Consider the following 25,895-nt stretch of genomic DNA (forward strand, 5'->3'; position numbering starts at 1 on the left):
TCACATGTTACACACAAAAAATAGAACCATGAACTTAAATAGGCCAAAAAACAACTGGCAAACGAGGGAACGGGGGAATGTACGTTACACCTTCAACTAGCTATTTTAGCTGTAGTTTGCGACTGTTATTTTTCACAAAATGGATGAATATTTTTCCAACTCTGAGGTGGTGGATGATGACTTTGTTTACGATGGACGTCCTTACCGTTTTGAGCCAGAGTACACGGGCGAGGAGCTCGTTGAAAGGAGGATGCGGAGGCAGAGAGAGGAACAGCTGGCCAAACAACAACAAACGCATATCTCCTGGCCGCAAGTCCCACTCTGAGCAACAGAGGCATTCCTCCTCTGTTGTCATCGATGAACATTGTCCACAAGAACACCACCAGTTGCCGTTTACTCATGGACGCGCAGCCGTTTGTTGTTGTTTTGGCCAGCTGTCAGTGTGTGATGTCACTGTGTGTGATGTCAGTGTGTGATGCCAGTTTGTGATGTCAGTTTGTGATGTCACCGTGTGATGTCACCGTGTGATGTCACCCTGTGATGTGATGTCACCGTGTGATGTCAGCGTGTGATGTCAGCGTGTCATGTCAGCGTGTCATTTCACAGCGTGACGTCACAGACATCACCATGTGATGTCCCTGTGTGATGTTACTGTGTGATGTCACACTGTGACGTCAGTGTGTGATGTCAGTGTGTGATGTCACTGTGTGATGTCACACTGTGACGTCAGTGTGTGATGTCACTGTGTGATGTCACTGTGATGGTCATTTCTAATTATATCATTCTGAGATATTAAAATCATCGTTTGTAGGGATGCACGATAATTATCGGGCCGATAAAAAGAGATTATGACGTCATTCCGATAAGTCCGATATCATCACGAATAGCCCCGATAACGTATGTTTTTGTCAGCACGGCAGTGCCTCGCTCCTACTATGAGACCCGAAAGGCCTGCAGTGAATGCTGCGTTCAAGTGACGTTGGCATAATCAGAAAAACGCTCTCACTGCGCAGCGGCTCTGAAAGTAAACACGTACGTTGCGTAGCAACCGCCTGTCACTGTGCGCAGGCCGGCAAGCAGGAAAACTTATTGCTTTACAGATATTCAGCGAGATCATGTCAAATGTGGAGAAGTGACGGGATATCCCAGACCTGAGAAAGACGTAGCTGGAGACAGAGTTTGGTTTACCGCTATTTTTTCGGACTGATGGATAAAAGTCCTGCATCAGCTGATTTCTGCTTTCAGCGTCAGACACTAAAAAATCTGTCTCCAGTTTTGTCTCCACTCAGCAGTCTTTTAGCAGACCGATCGTCCATGCTGTGTTTCTCTTGGTGTTTTTTTCGTGTCTGTCGGCTTCAATCTGGTCAATCTCTGCATCCTCAAGTCTTTTGTGTCTTAATATCGCTCCTGTCGGTCCAGCGTTGTTCTTTACTTTTCTCGTCTTTTTTGCTGGGGACATCATTCTCCAGCCAAGTGTTTGGTCCTCTCCAAACAAATTAAAAATAATGTACGGAAAATGCTCCATATTTTGCCTCAAATCAGCTGGCGATGTGTTATTGAGCTTGGTACATTAAGGGATTGCCCCTTTAGTCTGACTGTTAGGAACACCGCTGAATTTTCGCGATTGACCAATCAGAATTGAGTATTTAAGAGTGCCGTCTTCTAACTTCTGTCAGCACAATATGCACTGTGCATTATTTTTGTTGTCATTGAGGAATGCACATTTTCAGTTTGTTTAAATAGAAATGTTTGAATCTAACTTGTGCCAGTGCATTAATTTTCTATGTATATTTATTTTTTGTAAACTTCTGGAATACACTTTTTCAGTTTGTAATTCTGATGCATGTATTTGCATCATTTCAAGGGGCCTTTATTTTTTATATCAGTGAGTAATGCACCTTATTTAAATTGATGTGAGATATCAAATAGGTTCGTTTGATAGCTTTAAGAACATGTTTGAGAGGCTTACCAATAGTTTTTCATTGGAAAAATAAATATCTCTTCATTTAAAGAGTCAAAACTGTTTTTGGTTTTGTTCGTGGTATTGATGTCATGATGTTAGATATATGTGTGTGTTATCGGTATCGGCCTTTAGGAGCTGAAAGTTATCGGTTATCTATATCGGTTTAAAAAAACAGTTATTGTGCATCCCTATTAATCCTACATCCACAGGACTGCCTTAATAAGACCATGTGTAGGTGGCTGAAAGGGCTGTAAGAATACTCTGCTTCTGCAAAATTATTTAAAAGTGCTGCATCGATGTGCCACTTAAAGAATTTAAAAACCTCACAGAGAGCCTTGAGGAAGGCTTATCAAGCGTTTGCATCATCTTCACATTATTGTTCAGTCTGACCCTGCCTCTTTAACAGACCGTGGTGTTCAGCTTTGACACAAGAGACCGCTGGTCGGTTCCCATTTCCCGCTGAAATTCAAGGTTGATTCTTTTCTAACTATGACCATGATCATACCCTAAAGCCCTGCACATCAAACCCACACAAGTGATCTGAATTGACCTCACATAATTTCATCCACCTTTAGCCTGAGACGAGGTCTTATTACTGAAGCCATCTGTGTGGCTTCAACAGTCCAAGTCCATTTAACTAAAAAACAATGGTAATTTTAACCCAAACTGTCATCTTACCAGAACATTAATCAATTTGTTTTTTGGGCCTCAATCTAACCAAACCTTAACTGGAGCAGTAAGACCTGAAAACTGTCATTTGTAACAGATTTCAAAGCACAAATGATGCCGCTCTGTCGATACAGGCAGCAGATCAGAAAATATTACCAGTGTCCTTTGTTCAATGGGAAAATTGTGGACCTCGTCATTCTCGCCCCTCTTAATACCACTTCTTAAACAGAACATCCTGCAGATTCTTTACATTACCAGGGCACGTTTCTCTTCACATCGTGTGAAGAATGTGCAGGAAGTGTTGAGTGTCATTAGGGGAGGTGGAAGTGTTGTGAATGTGACCGTTTTGTGGAATGGATATAATTGGTGCTGTGGAAATGTGAGCTTTTGTAGTAATTCCTCCTCCCTCCATGTGTTTTTTTTTTTTTACCCAGCATTTATTAACAGCCATTTGCTTGTTGGACACAGCATGCCGGCTATTGTGACTCAACCAGTATTTTAATCCCGACTTCTCAGGAAAAATGACTGTATTCATACTCTGTTTTTTAATGTCAGTGGGGCTGAGTGGAGAAAAGGCTAAGTGTAAGCCAAACCATTATTTACCTGGCACCTGTGCCTGGAGAATACACTGTATGTTCTCCAAAAAGTTTTCATGCTTTGAATACCCCTGCCATGCACCACAAGAGGTGTTAGTTTGCATAACTGATACCAGAAACCCTGCTTATTTTACACAGCACTTGTCAGCATTCGTTGCCTGTCCATGCAAATATCACTCCCCTGTCTCATCTGTATATTTGGAAACCTTTCGTATTTGTTTATCTTCCCCAGAACGGACTCTGTCAGAGGAGGACGCTAACCTTTCAGATCCACCCCAGTGACCCAACAGCAGCAGCAACCAGTGTGGAAAGATCCCTGACAGACAATACCCTGGCAGACACATGGGTAATGTAGAAGCTGCAGAGAGCCGGCGACCGGTGCGACGAGGCGGTGACAGAGCAAGAATGTTAACCTGCTGTTTGGCCTCATTTCTCACTCTCACTGTCATAACCTATTGAGTTAGCTTTTAAACACACCCCAGGAATCCCTTTAATGTCACAACAGTCTGAGCTGTCGGTGTGCTTTTAAAATGCAAAACAATACCATCACACACATACAGTACGTTAGTTTAGCATTTCGGGAATATTGTGCTCGCTTAGTTAATTCCCTGAGGGCTTGCCTTAAACTTAGTTTGCCCAATTAAAAAAGAAATCACTTTAGATGTTTGCGAATACTCTGGCACTGACACAAAAATTGCTGCTGATAACAATCCCCCCAAAAAAACCCACACAAAATGTACTGAACAGAGCTGCCAGATCAGTTCCTCATTCGTCTTACTGTACTAATATGTGCGAGATGCAATAAACGACTACTGTGGCTCCAACTGTGGAAGCTAAATTAAAACCAAGCCCTCGTTCCATTCATGCAAATTGTCATATGGAGTAACACGCCTCTTTTCTTCTGTGAAAAACACGTATATACCAGTTATTGTCTGGGGTATAGCACATGACAATGTGTTTCCTATTAACTTTAAACAGGTAAAAAATAGTCTTTCCTTCTGGAAGTCACTTAAACATGAATAAATCGTAGAGGCTATTGGTATTAAAGCTGTTGTGGTACTTCGGTCTGATCTTTATGCCTGGTTCAGACTGCATTTTTTGTCTTATTGATTCACTTCAGCTCAGATCTTAATTTGTATTGTTGGTTGATGTATCAGTGAGGATACTCTGTGGAAGCTACGTTCCCTTAATAAAACTGCAGTTTAATCATCATTGTTCTCATTGTTTTCTCATTTTATCGTTAATGCTGGTATATATTACTATTGTCATCATGCCTTTCTCTTATTTTCACTTATAGCTGCTTTGTTATACAAATGGTGGATATGCTACTTTTTGTCTAGTTATTATTGTTATGTATGGCGCTAGAACAGGGAGGCAATTAGCTTAGCATAACGGCAGCAAGGGAAGCATCTTAGCCTTTTTGGACTGTGCTGTACACACTGAAAAGACCAGGAGCCTCCACACTGGAGTACACACAGAACAATACTTCCTCTTTGACTCTCACCACCCACCGGAGCAGCAGTTAGGAGCTGTCAGAGCCCTGCAACACCTGGATGACAACAAGTGTCCAGGCCCAAGAGAAGGAGCACAAACATCTGAGGGATGCACTTAAAGCTTAAGGTTACCCTGACTGGACCTTTACGAAAACAGCTGCAAGATCCAGGAAAAACATGAACACTGCAGGTGCTGAAGACAAGAAGAAGAAACGCTGCGGCATCGTCATTCACTGCGCGTCTGGAGTACCTGAGAAACATCCCGGTGTTTTTCAAACCCAGCAACACACTGAGACAGAAACTGTCCCACCAGGAGGGCCGCACACCCAAACTCAAGAAATGTGCATGCAGTCCAACGCAGTGAGGAATGCACAGACTTGTATATCAGAGAAACTAAACCAACATGCGGTCAACACAGCAGGACTGAATCCTCAGGTCAGCAGTTCACCTACACCTGACAGACAAGGGACACACATAAGGGACAACAAGGCACATTTTTTGGACAGAGAGGACAGATGGTTTGAAAGAGGAGTGAAGGAGGTTACTTATGTGAAAATAGAGAAACCATCTCTCAACAGAGGAGGAGGACCATGACACCACTTATCTCTCACCTACAATGTTGTCCTGTCATGTCTTCCCAGGAGATTTAGCCATTTTTTACTATTGGCCTCATGTAGCAACTCCAACAACTGTCATTCACACCTGGCCTCAGGTGACTCCGAAGACTCAGGTGTTAATGCTGTTATATCTTATTTGTTTAATCTGTACAAAAAACATAAAAAAATATATATGCAGTTTGAGAAGAAGTTATGTAGTGGAATTATTTGCTGATGCACAACTGATATTTGCTAAGAATTAATTAAAGCACTTAATAAAACCACAATCATTTTTACATTTCTGTCTGTGTACATACTAAACAAACAAAAGGGATAAAGGTGCTAGTAAGTGGATTTTTGAACTTTGAACAGAGCAGGGCTAGCTCTTCCCCCTTGCTTCCAGTCTTAATGCTAAGCTAAGCTAGCTACCTCCTGGCTCCAGCTCTATACTTTACTTACAGACATGAGAGTGGTCTCAATCTTCTCATGTAACTGTCTGCAAGAGAGTCAAAGTGTAGAGTGTTTTCTGGTAATATTGTTTTACTGTCTTTGTGATGCGTGCTGAGACAATCTGGTGATAATGCCAACATCTGGAATATTTGAAGTAACTGATGTCTCAGTTTGATCTTTATCTGTCATTTTTTTATTGAACCTTTGAAGTCAAAGCTAGATGGTTAAACTAAAATTAAAAGGTGGAGGAAAATATGGCATTGTGAGTTGTACATGCAACAAGCAAGGCTGACATTTAACATTTCACTTATTAAAATGATTAGTATTTTACCTGTTGAAAAATAGACTTAATTCTGAAATTCTCAAGTTCTCCTTCTGTGTCACAAATCCACCAAATGAATATATTTCCTGGTTGTGTCAAACACTGCAGCTGTTTAGCTGTTAGCTGAATGTGTTGTCAAACCCGAGTTCAATCTGTCCTTTATTTCACCAGAATTTGTCTCTGCGGATTAGTTGTGCAGGTTTGGAAACAGCAGCTGCACATCAGCCTCCATATGCACCCTTCCTACCATTCCTCCCAGTTGTCAAGTAAAAGTGGGGAATCTGAGGTCTACTGGGACATGTCGCTGATTTATACCAAACACTGATGTGCCTTTTCCCATCATATTCTGTTCATTAAGTTCCTTTCAAGGAGAAGAAAAGAACAGAAACAAATTCTTTTGATCTTCACTCATGTCGCAGACCATTTTCATTCAGAAAATAACATCATTACACAACATTACTGCATTAAAGACATTAAAGTAGACCTGAAATTTAAATTCTCCTCACTTTTTAAGCAAGGAAATACAAACTCTGATGATGTTGCAGCCATTGTGCATGTTTTTGTCCACTTTTCAGAATAGGATAACACAGTTTTTGGACATATTCATGGAAACATCATCTATGCTTTGGGTCTCTCGGCGTTGGTTCCCATGGCAACGGCTGACTGACAGTTGAGGGACCGGTGTTGCCAGGAGAAGCGCTGTCAACTTCCATGGTGTGCTTCTGACTGGAGCATGTCACATCCCTGTGTAGCCTACAAACACCAATACAAGACATTACTTCCTTTTTCAGCAAGCCCACATGGCATTGGGTACCGTTACAACCCGGTATCACACCAGAGCGTGTAGTACACCCGCCGGTTCACCATGTCTGTGTCAAATTTTTACTTACCATCCATCCATCCATTTTCGTCCACTTATCCGGGGCCGGGTTGCGGGGGCAGCAGTCTAAGCAGGGATGCCAAGACTTCCCTCTCCCCAGACACTTCCTCCAGCTCTTCCAGGGGGACCCCGAGGCGTTCCCAGGCCATAGTCCCTCCAGCGTGTCCTGGGTCTTCCCCGGGGCCTCTTTCTGGTGGGGCATGAACCGCCACCTTATTGTGGTGGAGGGGTTTGAGTACTCAAATGATCCTAGGAGCTATGTTGTCTGGGGCTTATTGCCCCTGGTAGGGTCTCCCAAGGCAAACAGGTCGTAGGTGATGGGTCAGACTAAGAGCGGTTCCACAGCCCCTATGAAAGAAAAGACAACAAGGACCATTACATCGCCCAGACTGGCGTGACCAGGCCCCACCCTGGAGTCAGGCCTGGGGTTGGGGCTCGCAGCCTGGTGGCCGGGCCTTCACCCACGGGGCCCAGCCGGGCACAGTCTGAAGGAGCGATGTGGGCCCGCCCTCCAGTAGGCCCATCACCCACAGGAGGGATCAGAAGGGGCCGATGCAGTGGGATTTGGGTGGCAGTTGTGGGTGGGGGCCCTGACGCCCCAATCCCTGGACTCGGAATCTGGCAATGGGGACAAATTTTTACTTACGTAAGTGTAAAAACAACCAGGGTCACTTCATCAGGACCCCTTGGCGTCACCTTTTAAGACACTGGCAAACCCTTTAGCATAATTTTTCAATGTGCAGCGCTCCTCAGTCCAGTTAGCAACGTCTGGTTACTCTTTCAGAATGAAGCTTGTTGAGAATAATAAGAAATGTGGTTAATGTCGTGAAATGTTCACACTTTTGTTCGGTTTAGGCACCATGCGCAAGTTAGTTATGTACATTATCTCACTTACAAAATCAGCCCTCATGTTTGGTTTTACATGGGACATGAACACCAGTCTCCTGTATGAAAGTCCTGTGTTTGACCCATCCAACCAACTTTTGTTGCTCTTTTGACGTGTTGGGAGTAAGAACGGGCTGTCTATAGAAGTCAGACTACCCTGCACGTTGAAAAAATGCATTAAAGAGGTACCCAGTGACGCCAAAGCTTGCCAGGACACATTTCAGGTGACGGTTGAAGTTTGGTTTGGTCTAGGCAAGAAAACTACTAGGTTGAGGAAAAGATCATGGTTTGGCTTAAAATAACGACCTACTTAAAATAATCGTCACTAGTTATTCTCACAGGAAGTGAGCCCTGGTCTCCTGCGTGAAGGTCATGTTTGTGATCACCATTCTACCCCACTTCCATCATCATCGCCCCCTGCTGGTACTGTATAGCTCATCCACGAATGTACTTTTCACGCCTAAGTGAGGCAAAACATGGCGCTGGCATGCCATCCTCTAGTGGCTCAGCAGGTCTAATACACACTTTGGTGTTAGACCACATAATTTCATGTTTTGGGAAATACACTCCAGTAACTTCCTTCAACTTCCACTGATAGCTGATCCTGAAACATAACCCGTGCAAAATGCAAAAGAAACAATATACAACATGTTAATTAGTGAGCTTTAGAGGTCCTCACAGGCAGATTTAGATACCATTGGATGAAAGCAGCCTTGCTGTTTCCCCTCTCTTCCAGTCTTTGTGCTAAGCTAAGCTAGCTGGCTGCAGGCTCAAGCTACATATTTGCGATAGAGTTGTGAAAGAGAGTATGAAACAGTCCCTCAGGAATATAAAAACAGTTGCAAAGGAGTTCTTCTCATCGGACTCTTGTCGAAAAAAGCGAATAAGCGCTTATCCAAACTTGTTGAGCTATTCCTTTAAAACATCTGTCCGTTCGCAGCGTTCAGCGTTTTCAGTCCCTTGCTGCCGCTAAGTTAGTTGACCACCTGGAAAGTGGAAGCAGTTGTGGTGATGGCAGATGATTAGACTATGAAAACCCCCGTCAGCAGCAGGTCGTCCTGTAATCAGAGCACAGCTTGTTAACTGCCTGTGTGGCTGTTGGAATTGAAGTGATATTATGAACTACCCACAGAGATACTGCACCAATTAGTTTGTTTGTAACAGTATCGATGCTTTGAAGTAAAAACAGTGTATAGATGCTTTCACCTGGAGTATGATTGGGTGTTTATGTCCCTGATCCTGGTCCTCTCACCTTCAGCCTCCACCCTGAGGTAAAGACCCCATGCTCACTGAAAATCACAGGATTCCAGCATAACGCACTGTTGACCGTTTAATTGTTGTAGAGGCTCATCTGATAAAGAGACTGTGATTTGGGTCATTACAGCAGGCTAATCTTTCAGGTTAAACTCATTTCCAGAGAGTTAACTTGAAGAAAATGAATTTGAATTTAGCCAATAATAAAGTTGACATAGCCTCAATTTAGATAGCGATCGTTTAATTTCATTGGAATTAATTTGGCTCAGCTGGAAGTGTAAATTAACCTGCCAATACCCTCCAATGAAATATGTACATTCTTTAGCGAGGACTTGGCGCCAGTTAATTGATTTCAGCACCCTGCCAAACAGTCACATCCTAAATTGTTGTGCTTAATTAAAGCAGGCACAATCTCTCCACAGAGCACGTTTCTGTAATGAATGAACGAAACCCTCGTTTGTGCAAATATGTTCTTGTTACTGAATAAGCAGTGTGTGTATATATGCATGTTGTTGTGTGTGTTTAATGAGTAAAAGAACCATTTCTGTTCGAATACCTTGAATATCCTGGGAGGAGAACTCACCTGGAAGCATTTAATATCAAATCAAAGAAGACATTGTTAGGGGTTTGGTTGTTTATTTAGGCATGATCAAGTTTCATTACACTTCACAAGCAGTGGTAACCGATGTAGAAGTCTCCCATTATCCATAAGCCCTTCATCATTTCTGCAGTCATCACTGTGGTTCCTCAGCACTGCGACACAAAGCTCCTCTCTCTCCATCAGACAAAATGCCTCTCGCGCTGATTGATGTCTGAAATTAGGACGAGGAAGGAAGCAGACCTGCCACGCCTGCCTCCGAACCATCTAACCACCCCCCCAAAAAAATCACACATCTCAGAGTTATTGTTGGCTGTTTAGGCCAAGCTGAGGTACATATCAATCATAATAAGGACGCATATTGATTGAGTGTGGGCTTCACTCTGGTAATGATGAGTGAAAGGATGGAAGCAGCAGGAAGATGGATTTTCTGGATGGATTTTCTTCACATATACACTTAAAAAAGTCTGTTTTTTTTATATAACGTAGAAAAGTAAGCAAGTTTAGAAATGAGCAATTATGAAATATTAGATGTTTATGGTACAATGGCATTAGATACATAGAGAGCTGCAGTCCCTGCCTATTCCCTCCTTGCCCAGCTGTATTGTCTCAGTCAAAAAAAAAAAAAGGAGACACTTTCCTTGCTGAAGGTTGTCACTCAAAGTTAAAGCAAACTTAGGAGAAGCATAACAATAAAAAAAAACAGTTTTGAAAAATTCTGCATCAGGTATGTTCTGATTTTTCTCAAGGCATGCAGCAGGTAAACGCGGTGTAACTCTCCAAGGTGCACGCTGTCGCTACGAGAAACTTAAATCTCTGTTTGGACACCTGGAGGTCAGAAGATCTAAGCAGTATATTATGATGATATAGTTGTTGCTACTGAGTAGTGCTAAGACCAAATACACAACTCCCTTCCTGAATACCAAAACCTCAGTCTATGAATAACAAAACAGCATCCAGCCTCCCTCCACCTCCCTCGCTGGCGTAGAAAAACAAACTCAAGTCTTTGGTTTGACGGTTCAATTCTCAGTCTCTGGCTGTGCGTGCCTGTTGTGGAATATCTGAAAGCGCAGTTCAAATTTAACTCATTATTGCCTTCCTTATGCCATAACAGCAGGATATTGTTGATATGGATAATGTTATTGTTCACTGTGGCTTCTGAATTTTGTTGCAAAGGCCTCTGAGAGCCAGCTGTGTCAACTGTTACTGAGGCTGCAGAGCAGCAGCACTTTTTCCCTGCAAATGTTTTGCATCAGCAGGAGTCACATTCTGGTGTCTTCTCTTTAGCTGATCTGATCATATGCAAATGTATTTGTTTGTCTTTAACAGTTTTTTGTGGTTCCTATCCACACAAAAACATAACTAAAATGAAACTAAAAGTTAGAACCAATATTAATTTTTAACATCCTTCATTGACCGCAAAGAATATTCTTCACTCGGAGAGACATTTGATTCCCTTTGGCAACACATAGAAATGGCTGACAGTTCATTTTGGCTGTTGCAGTGTAGTTCAGATAGATTGCCTTCAGCGATCCCTCTACTTCAATGCAATAAATCTACTCAGCACAATGCATAATCTAACATAAGTATCATTTGTGGTGGCTGACAACAGACCTTTTCAAACTCATTTGTAATTTCCATCCACAAATGTCACTTTCAGTCAATTTATGTACAAAACTCCACATTCTGGGTTGTCTACCAAATGCCAGTAAAGCATAATTGGCAGACTTTCATTGAAGGGAGATGATGATGATGATTTTGGTCTTGGGAGTCTTTCAGTGGCGTCCTGGAAGGCTGTTCATTTGGATGCTGTCCCCTTGGAGTCCTGGGTTGTAATAGGCCGAACCACCAAAGTTCAAGTCCAATGGTTCGCTGTTGTCTAATCTGAGAACTAGAAATTACATCAAACATTAAACATTTGTATTGAACTCATGCCTCATTATGACCTTGTATAATGCAGAAAAGTAGTCTGTATTTCCGTTTTCCTGTTTTTGACTTTTAACTATACTTGGTACTGAAGGAAAAATCCACCTTAAAACACTTTAATTACTGCTATAATACAACAGTTACTGTATTTGTGGCAGTTATGGGTCTACTTTGTTGTTTAGGGATGCAATGTTGTTATTCTCACATATGTCTGGCCAAAAATACACAATGCAACATCCTATTGATATACTTCCAGTCCACCGTTTGTGTGTAAGTGTGGTTTTACTGGCCAAATTCCTCCAGAATCAAAGAGCAAGGGTTCCCTTGTTGAGCCTCCATTTTGAACCAGCATTCAAAGGAACCAATCATACAAAGCTCTTTTCCTGAGTAAATCATCATTGTCCTCTGCACCTACAAGTACTGAATACCAAAGGTTCACACCTGTTATGTGGAGCTTTTTGCAAGTCATTTGGGGAAATGTCGGAAACCACTACACCTAACTGAGGTACGAGCAAACAAGGCAGATTGAAGGTAAGTGGATACACTTACGCTTAACTACAAAATAACAACTGCAACGCGGAGACAGGGTTGCCAGTCCTCCAGGGTCTGCTCCGAAAATTTTACCCCAATTTCCGGGGAGGAAAGAATAATCAATCCCTGATGTTATAACAAATTCAAAAAATAAGAGCAAAGCATGGGCTGACTTTACTGTAAATAACAAGTTAAAACAAACCCTTTATTTTCCGGTTAAAGTTGAGCTTTTTCTGATCCAGACTGAGGGTCTAAGAATAGAGGGTGATGTTTGTTGTATTTATTGTAAAAGGCCAGGGCAAATGTGTAATATTTGGCTGTGAAGTAAACTGAACTGTATGTGTACTGTAGGTTGTGCTTGGCCTTTGGTAATAAAGGTTGGTTAAAATAGAGCTGAGGCCACATGTAGTCATTCCAGCTGTCAAAAAGCAAACTGTGTATTAAAGGATAACTTTCGTTTTTTACAACCTGGACCTTATTTGTAGCATTAAATACACCCATTTACTCACCCAGACAACTTTGGTGGCATTTGGAGTCGTTCTGAAGAAATTAGCCCCAGAGGAGCAGCGCGTATATCCGTATAATGCGAGTACTTGGGGCACCAATGCGCAGCCTCTATATAAAGCATAATCTGTGGCGAAACTCGTTCATATTCCAATATTTTGTTATGATATGCTGGTGCTATTCCCCTCTGAGCCCGTGGTGGCATGTCATCAACATCGTCTAGTGTCTCTAGACAGCTACTTCTGACGTGGATGACGTCATTTACGAACGCCGTGCACTGCGAGCAGCCAGCCACAACACGGCTAACTCTGCGGCGGTCGGCTACAAATACGCAATAACGAACCATAGCTGTGCCAAACTACAGCTAAACTAGCCGACCGCCGGCTCAGAGAGGAATAGCACCAGCATATCAGAACAATATTGGAATATGAACGAGTTTCGCCGCAGATTATGCGTTAGAGGCTGCGCATGGATGCCCCGAGTACTCGCATTATACAGATATACGCGCCGCTCCTCTGGGGCTAATTTCTTCAGAACGACTCCAAATGCCACCAAAGTTGTCTGGGTGTCTAAATGGTCTCATTTAATGCTACAAATAAGGTCCAGGTTGTAAAAAACGAAAGTTATCCTTTAAGTGAGTTTTCATTTGCTGATATATTAGTTATCACTGAAAAGCAAAAAACAAGGTCTTTGGTGGTCAGAAATCCTCCTTTAGCCTGTAACTTATTGGTAACTACAGCTTGAGGGATGGTTTCCCTCAGCAGTGGAGGAAGGATATAACACCCCACCTACAATACTGTCCTTTCCTGAGAGTTAGCAACTGCTCGCACCTGTCTGCAGGTGACTCCAGCAACTCTCACGACTGCAGTTACGCAGGCAGGAGCATTCAGAACCAGGTGGTATCAATGACCTTGATGTATCTGAACCTCCCCACCAGTCAGTTAGAACTAAAGTAGCCCCTCGGATGAGAGGCGAAAGGTTTTTGAGTTTCTACGCCCAGCTGACCTTGATTCAGCCTTTCTTGAATAATTTTTTGAGCTGTTTTACACAACAGAGCTTTCTCTCCACTTTCTTTTGGAACATTGCTTCCGGGCGTCGCCGGCATGTTTTTCAAGGATCAATTCGGTGTTGCTCCACCAGTGTTTTAGAGTGTATGTTTGAAATGGGCCTAAGGACCCTTCCATTTAGGATGTAATCTGACTCATCTTAAATATGCAGACAGACCAGTGTGCTGCAGCAGAAAAAAACAAAACAAAACATGCAGCTTCATTTCAGCTAGCGGAGGTTAAGCATGAGGGAGTGAAGAGGAACTGAACAAAATGCTCTCTTTCATTAAGTTCATGCAAGAACGAGACAAATTGCAAACTGTCATAGTACATGATCCTATTTTGCATGGTAAGGTTACCTTATTAAAGCAGGATGTAGTTACACATTTGTGTGTGTGTGTGTGTGTGTGTGTGACTTTGGGTACTTTAGGGGACACAGTTCAGACTGAAGAGTTAAATGGGGGACTGTCTGGTGGCACTGGGGACAAAAGCTGTGTCGGTGGATTCTGCAGGTTAGGTTTAGGTTAGGGTTGGGTTTAAGCGAGTAGAGGTTAGGGTCAGAAAAAGTGTTCAGGAAATGAATGCAAGTCCAGGTTATTTCTTGAAAAGTGACTGAAGGAAGTTTGTGTATGTGTGTGTGTGTGTGTGTGTGTGTGTGTAGTAATAATAATAAGCATAATATTTAGTCTTTTATTTTTAGCATTACATTTAGGGTTTGCAATCTTCCTTCCACTTACCGGAGGGTTTTTAATATGACTTTCAAGTTGGAAACCCTAATTAAATCCTGATCAAGCGATCACAGATAACAGTGTAATTACATATGTCCCCGGGTGGAATTTTCTCTTCAAATACCAACAAAGTTTACCATTTACTGTATGAGGGGGTGTCAGAGCTAACATACCTGGGTCTGAAGGATACTCTTCAACCAGCTTCCTGTGAGAGAAACCCATCTGGTTTTTCTTTTTCAGGATCAGGTAGGCCACCAGTCCCAGAAAGGCCACAGCCACCCCTGTTCCCAGTACAGCCCCCCACGCTCCGTTTCTTTTACTCGTGTGGGTATCTGATTCCAAACCTTTATTGGAGAAAGAGAGGTCGACAGACAGTGATAAATAATTTGTCAACAGTAAAATTATTTATATCAACTGCTGTCTTTGAGGGCTAATTTTCAGATAATTATTGCTGAAATGCGTTTTTGAAATTGTGTTTCCAGTGGCAGCACTCTGCATAGATACACATCCCAATTAGTCAGCTGTACAGATTTGTCTAATTTGCACTGTGATAATTAATGCAATTAACATGCCAAAATCATGATAATTTCTTGAATACATTAGAATATTTTAAGGCGGCAGGCTGTGCTCATCTCCATAAGGTGACATGTGACTGAACATTACTTTAGTTCTCCATGAATTCTTTACGTGTAAATATAGCAGCGAGCTAATTACCTGCACGCATTAGCGTCAGCGCTCTCACATTATGGCAGCTATACGGTGAAATGAAGAATGAAAGATGTGACATCCAGTGCTAACATTGTCTTTTCTTTTAACATAATGTAAAACTTTCCTCAGCTTCACTGTTTGGGTCCGGGGCAGCAGCAGTGGATAAAAGGCAGTTTGTGAACGTGACAGAATTGTTTCCAGCATCTTCTGACACAGAACTACTACATTTGTATTTTATCAGGACTCACACATAAATAATTCAGTGGCTCCGTTTATCTACAAATGGCTCAATTTACCCACTTGCTCGGATCAATTTACCCCTAACCTGGGGGAGGTGGAACCAAAAGACCATTCTTGTTTTCTATCGCTGCTTTTTTCCGCTTCATTTGAAGGTGGACATGATGCACTATGAGTGGAAGTACTTGTTTTAGCTATGTCTTAATTTATTCTTGCTAGGAATCTGCTTTAAGTAAAGATTTTGCAATAACTCTGCATGTATTATTGCTGAGGTTACAGTAAATCATGTCAAGTTTTGAAATATTCAACCACTTTGGTCTAATAAAGCTCAGTTCTATTATTGAATGGAAACACTGAACATATACATTAAAGAGGCCCTGTGGGCGCATCCTACAGACTATGGTGATCCCCTGACTTTTCCTCTAGCAGCACCAAAAGTTTGAAATTTTTGATTTTGTCTGAAATTTATCTCTAAGTATTGGATGGGTTGCCATAACGTCCATGTCATTATGAACTGTGATTATTTCGGTGTGCCTTTGACTTTCCATCTAATACCTACATCCACAGTTGTATATTGTGTTTAGCACTAATTAGCAGATGTTAGCATACTAATATGTTACAGTAAACTAAGCTGGCCAACATGGTAAACATTGCACCTGCTGTTGCATGCTAACATTGACATTGTGAGCATATTAGCATGCTAATGTTAGCCTTTAGCTCAAAGTAATGCCTCATAGATGTGCTCTTAGTCTTGTTGTATTATGATGAAACATGATTATGATTCATAGAGGCCCTGATGTCATTATAATAACTGTGTGCTGCCCTGGTCTTGTAAGGTCCCACAGTTGGACTGAATGGATATTTTCATTGTGGTTTCATATCCAACCCTCTTCTGGGACGGGTTGTAACCGAATGTAATGTGTAATAATTTTGTTGCACTTGTATAATGACAATAAACACTTCTGATTCTGATTCTGATATCTATAAACTCGATGCTGATCTCTACTCAATCGTCTGTGCTTTAGTGCAGTTTTTGTGTTAAAACGGTCCCTGTCATGGTGACTGTGGAGCAGCTTTTTCTTCCCGTGTTGCCCACACTTTCACAACTGTTTTCCCGCTGTTTATTGCCGTCATCTGTTAGTGTTATGTCCTGCTGTCACATCTGTCCATATGATGTGGGTTTTATTTTAATCCTGACCTCGCACCAGCTTTCTGAAGCCCTTTTTTTCCCCTTGCCATAGTGTCAGTAGTGAGTTCGCCCACATATATTTTGCAGGAAAGTAGCTTCTCCAGAAGACAGATGGTTTTGAACTGGTGTGTATGTGCAGCCTTTTCCAGTCCTATCTTACTGATCTGGTGGTTGACACCAAAGACTAGTCTCACGCCCCTGCAAAGAGGCAGCACAAGTATCTTTGACCTCAGTCCCTTTTTCAGGTTTTTTTGCCACTAAAACAGGGTTTCATTGTCCTGCTGAAAAGGTGGGTGTAACAGACCCCTTCACTCATAGTGGCTGCACCGATAGCCGCTGAAACCCAATCCAACCTTTTCCTTTGAAAGAAGGGGAGTTTGTCCTCTGCCGGTGGGAAAATAGATGCAGGTAAATGTGGGTCAGGGAAAGGGTGGAAAAAAAGCGATGTAGAAAACTAGCAACGGTGATCTGTGCTCTTGAGCAATGAGCACAGTGTTACTTTCAAAGCAAGTCTCTAAAGATGGTCTGTATAGAATTCTGTGCCGACTCTGTTGCCTTTCTGCTCAAACTTTAACACAAGTCGCTCAGGAGGGCTTGAAATTTCTGATATCTGTCTATAAAGTGACATCATGCTGCAGCCCAGTCACAACAATAAATGCTGGCATTGTACATTTCTGTAAACCACGGATAAGTTCGAACAACACATTCTTAATTTTCAGTTTTATGTCGCGCTGTGGTTAAAGTCTGGTTATTGTAGAGACGTTGACATGATTGACAATTTTAACACATCCGTGGTTTGCAGGATTGTACAATATGAGCATTTTGTTCTGGTGACTGGGCTGCATGCTGCTGGGAAGACACAGAAATGTGCACCAGATACTGTGACACCTGAGACTGCAGCAGTACCTCTTTCTGAGCTGCCCCCGGAGGCTGAGCCTTTCTCTGTCCTGTTAGCCCTCTCAGGTGTGTTCGGAGCGGCGGCAGTCGTGGATGAAGACGTGGTGGGCGTCTCGTCTCTCTCTGGCGCCGCAGTGGTCGTCACTGTTGTTTTGTTGGTAGATTGTGTAGCGTTAGTTAACGATGCGCCTTTGTCTTGTTTTGTGGTGGATTCCTGCGTAGCGTTGCGCTTTGGAGCCGCGGTCTGTACATTAGTGGGAGTGGAGTTGTGTGAAACGCTGGTGGAGTTTTGTGCTGTGGAGTTTTGAGGAGTCATTGTAGAGTTATGCGTTTCTTTCTTGGTGCCCGTCATGTTGAGCTGGCTTGAGTTTGTGGGAGCTGTAGTTGGGGAAATGGTGGTGTTTGACGGTTTAGGTTGTTTGGTTGTCTGAGTTGTGGGGGGCACAGTGGCCCTGACAACAGTCAGATCATCAGATTCGTCATCAGCATCCTTATCAGGGTCGGACACATTCTCCTCTTGTTCAGTATATAATGCCATGGAGCCAGATGGTATCCCGCTGCTGTAATCATTACTTGACTCCTGAGCAGTTCCATCAGTTCTCTGATCATATTCTGTCTCCTCTCCAGGAAATGCAGCATTTGGACTTCCAGCTGTATTTTTAGTCTTTAGTTCACGGAGCCAGCTTATATCAATTGTCCGCCCCGTAGACTCAGTTGTATATTGGAGCGATGCCAAGTGAAAAGCTTGGACTAGCAGAAGGAGGCCTGCTGTGATTTTTAAATACCGTTCCATTTCCCCCTCTGGTTTCACTCTGAAACACAAGAGTAAACAAAAAACATTTTCAGTTAATCATATAAAATATAATTCATTGTGTTTTTCAAAGTGCCAAGAGCAGTTTCACATTTGAACACTGTGATAGTACATCAGATGTGAGTGCTCACTAATTAATGCAAATGATGTGATCGGGGCCTGGTCTCATTCCCAGGACGTCAAATGCCAACGTTTTGTCAAACCATTCAGCGTCTCATACAGATGCTAAAGGCTGCTGAGCCTCGCAGTTCATTCCTGTCCCTGAAAACCACTGCTTATAAAACAATATCCACTCGCTAGCTTTATTACATCGCATAGGCTTGATCCGCTAATCAACTTTGTTCAGGTGTTGTGGAACCTTCAGACATCATTTGACTTAGTGCTGTTTCCAAGGTCGAAAAAGGGAAGCAAGTCGTAAACGTGCTCAAAATAATTGTACCTTTAATAGTATGACCATGTGATATGGTTGAGAGCTCCAGAACGAGTGTGCAAGTGGATCTTGAGGTAAAATTGTTTTATCAGTATTTATGTGACTTTGCATCCGTTTGCCAAAGTCCGCTACAGTATATCCAGGATATGTCAAAATGACTTGAAATGATCAACACAGAGCAGCGATCTACTCATTCACTGCAACAAACAGACGAAGAAGAGCTTCATTTAGCAAGAACAACATATGTAAACATTTTTCCAGCACATAACATGTGGAAGGCTCCTCTTATAACCATGCAAACAAGCGTTCACTGTGAGTGTTTGTGCGTCATTCCTCTGATAAACTCATACGAAGTGTAATAATTGTAATAAGTCCTTCCTTTGTAACTTTGAGTCAGTATGTAAGATTGAGGTCATCTTCACTTCGAGTGAAAACTAAAAGGCGAAGAAGAAGTGTTTTCTGGTTATTTTCTGTTTCCTCCTTCGTCCCAGCGAGTCCATTTACCGCCTGCCTAAGATAAGCGCCATCAGGAAGGAGCCACAGGTGTCAGACTTGTGTTGATCACAGCCTTCAAACTCTCCCTGACCACACACAAAGACTCAGTGTGCAACAAGACATCTCTGTTTGCTCCTGTTTTCCAGAAACACAAAATCACCTGCTTCAAAGGCGCAGGTCAGCCGCACTGACACGAGTCATAATGAAAATCCTTGAGCCTCCGGTCTTTGAGGGAACTGCTCAGTTCTGGACAGCAACGTCGTGAACACAACATCCCCGGCTGCTTCATCGAGGCCTTCATCGTGGTGGAGTTCAACGCAGTCATCCCTACACCGTTACACAGCGAGTTCAGCACAGTCTCCACCGACTTCTTGGCAGCGGGAATTACACAGGTGCCCTGCGAGCTATGTGCTCTCCCCTCGGCTTCACTCCAATACACAAATGACAGCAGCTCTGGTTATTCCCTGCGGGGCACTCTCACTGCGAGTCACTTTGTTGATCGGTTGCTTTGTTCTGAACTGATTCTTATGAGCAGTGCAAAAGGCTCCGTCTAAAGTGTGTAATGTTGTGGCCTGCAGCAACAGAGGTTTGAACATGCAAAACCAGAGATTTCACATTTCTGTCATAGCATATTAGCGTATTTGAATGAGTCAATAAAGCCACCACTGACTGAAAATACATGGAACAGAACTAATGTGGTTTACACTGTATGTTAGGGTGCACATATTCACCCTCATTGGCTCTTTATAACTTATTAATGCCTTATTCTGGGGGGTTAGGGCTATTAGGTCACAATTAATCAGCAAGAGCTTCCTAACTCACTATCAATAAGCAGTAATTAGGAGGTTATTATGGAAAAACGTTTAGTTAATATCATAGTGGTTGTAGAATATGGTCATGCAGAATAAGCCATTAATAAATGATTATTAATCTCCAAAGAGAAATTTACAGTTCCAGCAGCTCAAAAATACTTCATAAAGACCATAAAAGAGCCAGTATGCTCCTAATATGCATGCTAAGCAACTAGTTAATGGTGAATATGTGCACCTTAATATAACGTGTGACCCTGGGTTGTTGTTGAGTCAAGCGACTTCTCTCCCGTTTTGCACCTCCAAAGGGTGAAACTGCTTAAAATAATTATGGCAACAAGCAAGTGTATTGAGTGTCAGTGGCCAACGAGGCAGGAATGTCCATCTGTCTGTCTGTCTTGTTGATCCACACATCTGCCATGTTTCTGTGTTTTTTCTACTCTGTGGGAAACAAATGGAAAAGCCGTGGGTAGCTGGAGCTTCAGCCTGCTGCGTGAACGCAGGTTCAATCAAACGGCTCAAATAAATAAAAAATGAATGGCTTCGGACCTGTGAACCTGGACTCTGGGTCACTTTTAAATAAGTCTGGTAACTATGGTGCTGTATTTTGTTGCCAGTTGCAACAATAAAGCGTACTGAATTTGCTTAAATTGTAATTTGTGCTTTTAACTGGATTGTCTCAGCTCCTGAGGCTCATGGGTATTGTAGTATTTAAGGCCACCTGCCCGAATCAAATTGACACAAGAAAAACCCAATTTCTCACAAAGGAAGTTGAAATAATACAAACTCGTGATCATTACATGGACATTGTTTGATTATCCAGAGGACACCCACGTTTCTAAGTTGCAGGACATTTAGGATATTATCAAAAGAAAACACTCACAACTCTATGAATTTTATACCTTTTTAAGTGTAAATGTTATCAGTTCAGTGATTTTGGTCTAAGTTGCAGGGTCATGAAATTGAGAACTTCTCAGCCATATAATGGATCAAGTTAATTTTTGAATAGAGATTTTTTTGGAGGGGCTAAGACGTTTAGCATTTGAACTACAACTTTTGCTGTATTTCATCCCCCTCCTCTCTCCCTGCCAACATTTTCTGTCTGTGCATTCAATACACACCATCAGTTTAAGGCAAAACCCCCCAAACAGTGATCTTAAATGACTGAATCAGAGTTAAAATGATGAAATATTAATAGTGAGGATATTTTTTTTTAACTAGCAGAGCTTGTTGAAGTGTGAATCCTAACATACTGCGACGAGTTAATGTAGATCCAGTATAAAAGAAAGCTTGGCAGAGTCCATGACTCGTCTCAAAAAAGCTGCAGGTGACCCACACAGATCTATATATGCCTGAGACGATCGTTACCACTCTGGCCTGGTGTGTGTGGTGTGTGTGGGCCGTTGAGTTTCATAACAGTGATTCCAGTTTTGTGTAAACTCTGCATGTCACTTCCTGTCCGTTGTAAAAATATCCAGACATCCGTCACCACGTCGGGCACAGCTGCGTCAAACAAACCTCCACCTGTTTTTAGAAATTGCAGCAGCAAACTGCCCGCCCCACTGAGAGAGCGTTTGGCCGTCGACGTCCAACCAAAGAGCCTCGGGTCGAAGAAGCAGGCAGCGATGTTTGCTTCTGACCCTTCGCACGCAGAGAAAGCTGCCTGTTGAAAAGAGTTCCCACTCAGCTGGTCTGTCAGAGTCTGAACCAGCGAGCACCTCCACAGCTCTGCCAGCCGTGACTTCAGTCCCACATAAACACTCACAGACCAAAGGAAACACAGCACACACTGTGAACACACATGCAGACTCTAATTACCTGACATTTATGGTGTGAATCACTCAGCTTGTTTAAAGTTCACCTCTGCTATGGTCACGTATTAATATACTTTCATTTATGCTGTACATTTCGTGTGTTGTACAACCTCAGTAGCTCTGTTTCCATCCAACTGTATCACAGATTCTAACCAAATTTAAAGAAAACTGACTGAAGGAAATGCAAATAAATGCTTGTTTCCATCCACTGCCACTATGCGGTTATTAGGAGTTGGTTCACCCAGATGAGCAGTAGACGGCGCTAATTCTCCAGTCAGAAAACCATTATATAATGGGAGAAGAAGAGAGAGCAACAAGAGGACGTCTGTTTGTCTGTTTGTTTGGCGCATTAATGCGAGAAAGCTTCCATCACATAGCTCATGTCATATCACGTGGGCTAAATATTCTCTACATCAGAACAACACATTAACTCGTCCTCAAAAAAGGCAAAAACCACCTAAAGTGAGCATAAAATCCTTAAAATTGAGGACGTTTTTTTGAATTTTTCTAATGTGATGCTGTACACTGATGATAACACGGCTCATGTATGTGTTGGACAAAATCGCAAGATGCAGCTGAAAGTAACTACGCACATTAAGTCCATGCTACCCTTCTTTAGCCTCCGCTCTACTCTGCATATTTAGCAGCTTTAGTTACTAAATTAAGATGCACATATAACATAAAATCAGTTTGAAAATATGACACAAGATCATAGATTAAACCACGAGCAGCACTGACAGGGGCCAATCTGAATAAAGAGCACTTTTCTTTTCTTACTCTAAGAATGAATGCAAGGCTTTTACTTGTAATGGACTGTTTTTATAGCGTGGGATTACGACTAACTTGTGCAACCACATTGTACACATTCCTGTTTGGCTTATGTCATACAGGCATTTGTGTCGCTTATTGTTGGGATGTTTTGGCACCCAGGGACAAACTCTTTTCATTTTCATATTGAAACTGAGAGCATTTATGTTTCTGATTCTCTATTTTCGCTCTTTAAAAAGGAGAAACGGTGGCAAAAAGCGCCAAGTAGAGCCCAGTTTAAAACATTTTACACACTTCAAGTGTAAATTATTGATGTTTCAGTTGTCAAATAGAAAAATGATTTTTATACTTTGATATATCTCCAAATAAAGAGCTTATTTCCGAGTCTTTTAGTTTAACTTAAAAATAAAACAGCGACTCAAATCTTATTAACCATATTTAGACAAAAAAAAAAAATGTCATTCATTCAGTTTATAGCCCCAAACGTTTCCTGAGTGAAATAAGACAAAGAATTAAATCCTTCCTCGGTAAATCCTTACCTTATTCTTAGGCTATATCAGATGAGAACAGGTGCACGGGCAACAGAATCTGCTCACTGAGCTGCCAACGCGTGAGAGTGAATCAGCAGTCGGCCCGGAGAGAGGAGCAGGGAAGGAGGGAGGAGGGCCCAGCAGGGAGGGAACAACCTGCTCAACCTGCTTCTACACCTGCCAGCGACAGCAACACACCCTGAACCACATCCAGTCGCACGCTGTGAAAAGGCCACACAGGACAGGGATGGAAATGAACTAGAGGACAGGAGAAAGGGAACGAGTCGATTTGTAACCACCTCATTTCACGCTCCCAACTCAATAACTAGATTATTTTAATTTTGGGTTGCCAGGTTGCCGGGTTGCCAGGTTAGATCTGTGAATTCCCCCAGTGGGTGGAGCTTCTGGCCACAGGTCCTCTGAGCCCCCCCCCCCTTTTTTTTTTTTTTTGTCTAGCCGAGGCACTTGAAAAGGCTGCTGTCGTCATGGCAACAGAAAGGAGGCTGGCAAGCTCGGGTTTCATCCACGCCTTTGTCTCTGGTCTATATCAGGCTACCGAGTGACGTGTGACTTTGTGAACTCGCAGGTACCATGCGTCAGACGAGCCGGGATTGTTTTTGTCTCATTCCTCAGTTGACCGAGCCGCGAAGCGCCTGAATGATGAGGTGGCACTCAAAGCTGCTGTGCTTTGGTGAGTCGAGAACAAGGACCTGTTTTGTTGATGAAGCCGAAAAGTATAATTCCTTCAGACTGTTAAGAAATTAGTCAAAGTTTTGTTTTTTTAAGTGGACAGAAACCCAACCCAATAGCTGCAGCAGACGTCCTGTCCACATGTGAGGGATAAACTGTAACACACACTGGATGAAAAGCACCATACAAACGCAGTCTGGTTACCATCCACCTGTTTTACATATCATTAACCACAGACCAAAAACATTCATATTCATGTCTGGACAGATGTGCGCTGGACATGTGCTTTGTTAGCATAACCAAATGACATTTATTCAGAATAGTGCAGTGAAGGTTTTGTTGTTTGGAGGCTGCCATAAATGAGGTTTCACAGCGGCTTACTGTCCCAAGCACGCAGACAGCTTGTTGCTGGCACCTCAAGTGGCCTGCCAGTGTTTGAAGCTAATGGGATCATGTAGCCTCATCGGGGACGTGAATAATAGAAACGTCTAAATCTCGAACAGAGGATAAACAGGCTTCACACCTCAGTGCCAAACAAAAGCGTACAAAAGTCATGAAAAAGTAAAAAGGTGGGGCACTTTGAAACCTGATAAATACATTATTTAAAGCTTCAACAGCCACTTGTCACATTTATGATTCAATTTTTATGTCAGCTTCCATTCAGTGCCCGACACAACCCCGATTCCAAAAAAGTTGGGTTTAAAACAGAAATAAAACAGAATCATTTGGAAACAAACTTTGTTTATTGACAACAGTTAAACAAAGTGTTCCTGAGTCCATGTAGTCACATTCTTCATCCAATCATGTGTTCACAAAGTGATGAACCTCGCTCCATCCTCACTGTGAATGACTGATGCTCCTTTCCAGGATGCTCCTTTCATACCCAGTCATGACACTATCACCTGCTACCAATCAACCTGTTTACCTGTGGAATGCTCCAAACAGGTGTTTTTGGAGCGTTCCACAACTTTCTCAGTCTTTTGTTGCTCCTGTCCCAACTTGTTTGAAACATGTTGTTGCATCAAATTCAGAATAAGCAGATAAGCAGGTCAAACATTAAATATATTGTCTTTGTACTGTTTTCAACTGAGTGTACGTCAAACAGGATGAGCAAATTATCACCTTCTGTTTTATTTCTGTTTTCCACAGCATCCCAACTTTTTTGGGAATCGGGGTTGTAGAAGTGTGAAAGCCAGTTTTGTTCTTGTTTCGTCTTTGGCAGTAAAGCTGTGCTGGAACAGATGAACTGAATCTATAAAGCTGAAGTCAGAGCGAGCTATCATTTGAGGTCATTATCAGGATTACAGTAATAGCGGGGACACAAATGACCATGCAACACATTACACAGTCGCTTACATAATCTCCTGGATCTGGACCCAAATAGTCAAAAATAATACATCAGTCCCTGACAAACTGCCACAGCAGTGTTACGCTAAAGCCCCCGTGTGATGGGTTTCAGCATTTCGTGGCGGAGAGAAGCAACACAGAGACAGTTTTCAGCAGGATTGTCTCATTTTTCTATAAACTAAAACTTCAGCTCCTTCTATCAGAATATTTTGACAGATGCTGTAAAAATTCTACACAAAGTGGTACTGATGTGGATCATTGTTGTTGATACTGCCTTGATATTGGTTCTATATGTTTCTCAAGCTTGTGAACACACGTCCACATCTCTGAGGAGGTCATGTGACCTGACAACACCACATACACTGATGATGCTGCATTAAAAGACAATTTCAGGGGGGAAATTATTTTTGGTGTTAACTTGCTTATAAATAGCTCAATTAGCTTTCTGTGTGTTGCATCAGCCATTTATATAGAGACAAGTTTCAAGCATAATGGTGCAGGCTGTAAAAATTAATTAAGATGATTCACAAACAATCTCTAAACCGGCTGACTTGCTGGTCTGGAATCTGATTTAATAAATAAATAAAACCATGATGCAGAAAAACTGGAGTGTGTGTGATTTATGGACGAAGAAATATTGAATTAGCACATATTCTGGACAGTCACTCAGACAACCCCTGTTTCCATGAATATTATAACTGTAGCACGACCTGCTGATCCCAGAGCTGT

General features: G+C 42.3%; 1 protein-coding gene across 1 annotated transcript; it reads right to left on the minus strand.

Moving 5' to 3' along the window:
• Positions 1 to 9,734: 9,734 nt before the first annotated feature.
• muc15 (mucin 15, cell surface associated) lies at positions 9,735 to 23,335 on the minus strand. The gene is made up of 4 exons (XM_041935459.1): positions 23,139 to 23,335; positions 17,482 to 18,284; positions 14,615 to 14,785; positions 9,735 to 11,597 (listed from the first exon to the last, which is right to left on the minus strand). Exons 2-4 carry the CDS (start codon positions 18,263 to 18,265, stop codon positions 11,482 to 11,484), a joined length of 1,071 nt encoding a protein of 356 aa, XP_041791393.1. The 5' UTR covers positions 18,266 to 18,284; positions 23,139 to 23,335; the 3' UTR covers positions 9,735 to 11,481.
• Positions 23,336 to 25,895: the final 2,560 nt, after the last annotated feature.

Source organism: Chelmon rostratus, chromosome 1, assembly GCF_017976325.1.
Source record: "Chelmon rostratus isolate fCheRos1 chromosome 1, fCheRos1.pri, whole genome shotgun sequence".
NCBI classification, from domain to species: Eukaryota; Metazoa; Chordata; class Actinopteri; order Chaetodontiformes; family Chaetodontidae; genus Chelmon; species Chelmon rostratus.

Coding starts and splice junctions, on each gene's coding strand:
- muc15 (XM_041935459.1), bottom strand. CDS start 18,265: ATGGAACGGTATTTAAAAATCACAGCAGGCCTCCTTCTGCTAGTCCAA. Junction 14,786..17,481: donor CGGGGGCAGCTCAGAAAGAG/GTACTGCTGCAG, acceptor TCTCCAATAAAG/GTTTGGAATCAGATACCCAC. Junction 11,598..14,614: donor AGAGTATCCTTCAGACCCAG/GTATGTTAGCTC, acceptor TGTAATTTCTAG/TTCTCAGATTAGACAACAGC.